Genomic DNA, 1,913 nt, shown 5'->3' on the forward strand with positions numbered 1-1,913 from the left:
GCCCTGCAATGGAACGGTTGAAGGGCTGTCACCTCTTTGCCTTTGGATGGAGCTGCCTGGGAAGAGCTGGGAAGAGGGAGGTTCTTTGAAGCAGAGGAGGATCAAGGGGGCTCAGCTGCACATCACAAATTCTACCTTAGCCAAATGGTCTCCCTCCAAATGTCCAAGTGCATCCACTGCATTCTTCAATGCAGCACTACTTGTTTTGGAGGTGGGGCATGATCAATCTTTCCATAGGTGTTGCTTTCAACCTACTTTGTGGTGTCTTACTCCTAAGCTGGGTCAGCCTTTCTGTGCAGTGCCGCTTTGAGGGCATGATGAGGGTTGTGGGGGCTGTAGGCACAGTGCGTGTTTTTAAGAGGTGATTTCTGAGGCACCTGTTGAACCCACCGTCTTTGTGCCGAGATAGCAGCATCAATCTTCATCTGTACTACTGCACACAAAAGAGTGTCCTTTGAGAGGGATGAGGGAAAGTCAGACAGGCTGATGTTGGGATCCATCTTTTCTCTCTGCTCTGCGTTTCAGGTGTGCCTCCGTCACCAGGAGATGTCTTGCTTCAGACCGTGCCCCCCACGCCCCTGCGGCCCCTGTGGCCCAACCCCACTGGCAAGCAGCTGCAGTGAGCCCTGTGTCGCCCGCTGCGCTGACTCCAACGTGTTCATCGAGGCCTCCCCGGCGGTGGTGACCCTGCCGGGCCCCATCCTCACCTCTTACCCTCAGAACACGGCCGTGGGCTCCTCTCTGTCGGCCGCTGTCGGGAGCTCCCTGAGCGCCGGGGGGGTCCCCATCTCTTCTGGGGGCTCCCTTGGCCTGGGCGGGTCAGGGCTGTGTCTGCCTGTGCCCCGCTGCGGCCTGAACTGCTGAAGCCAACGGGTCATCCCCTGAGGAGCAGGATGGAAGACAGGGACTGTTGCTGCAGGAACGTGGGCACAGCTTCTGGATGGGCTGGGAGTCCTCTTGCCTCCTGGCAGGAGGGACCTGTGCCCGCTGCTCCTCGCTGCATGGCAACACTTGTCATGCTTCATCTCCCTTTGCTTTGTTCAGTGCTACTCGAGCAAGGGCTCCTTCTCTTCTGCTTTGCTGAACGGGTGGCGGGGGCTCAATTTAGTGTGTGCTCTTGGTGGGCTGGGATTGACAGCAGGGAGAGCAGAAATAGGTTGCATTTCTCAGCCTCTCCTCTGTACAATTAAATTTGTTCCTTCTCATTAAAGACTTTTTTGCAGCACAGCTGTTGTTGACTTGTGTTCTTTTGTCCTTCTCTCTCACTTGCCTGATTGCTCTGCAAGGAAGAGCTATGTTTTCTGTTTTTAAAAGATGAGGCATTTCTATCCTCAGTGCTGTACCACTACAACCCCTCATCAGTCATCACTGCTCGAGTGCATGAACTTTGGGGCAGGAGCATGTCTTCCCCAGGCTGAATGCTGTTGCCTTTGCTTTCACTCTTAGTCCTGTCACTCTTCCCAGCAGCAAATGCAAACCCTTCTGCAGGGAGTCCTTCCTCTGTAGAAGACCTGAACATTTTCATGACAAGTGCCTTTACTGGGACTCCCCTGGTATCATAATTTTGGTCATTCCCAGTACTGCAGTTCTGTGGTCTCTCTCAACCTTGCCAAAGGGTCTCAGATTTGATTCAGGACCGCAGAATTTCTCTGCAAGGCCAATCTGCATGCTGAGTCTCTCCACAGGTGTAGCCTCTTGGGTTATGGCTGTGAAGGGTCTGGAAGTGTGTCATCAGGGGCCTGTCATGATCAGCAAAGGTGGCAACGGCAGGTCTTAGAGTGGAGCTTTGCCCCCAGAGGTGCATGGAGGCGGGTGTGAATGCAGAGGGTATGTGTGGAGCAGGGAGAGAGGGCAAGATGAAGTTGTTGTAGCCAAGTGGTGGAGGTGATGGACTAGAAATCCATTGGGGTTTC

The 1,913-nt window shown here is 54.2% G+C and overlaps 1 protein-coding gene across 1 annotated transcript; it reads left to right on the plus strand.

Moving 5' to 3' along the window:
• Positions 1-525: 525 nt before the first annotated feature.
• LOC103777141 (feather beta keratin-like) lies at positions 526-864 on the plus strand (the record flags this gene model as incomplete). The annotated part of the gene is made up of 1 exon (XM_008944682.1): positions 526-864. A coding segment is annotated over one exon (339 nt), but the record flags the coding sequence as incomplete, so codon positions are not given.
• Between the last annotated feature and the right edge of the window lie 1,049 nt (positions 865-1,913).

Source organism: Merops nubicus, unplaced genomic scaffold (assembly GCF_000691845.1).
Source record: "Merops nubicus isolate BGI_N331 unplaced genomic scaffold, ASM69184v1 scaffold6067, whole genome shotgun sequence".
Taxonomy (NCBI): domain Eukaryota; kingdom Metazoa; phylum Chordata; class Aves; order Coraciiformes; family Meropidae; genus Merops; species Merops nubicus.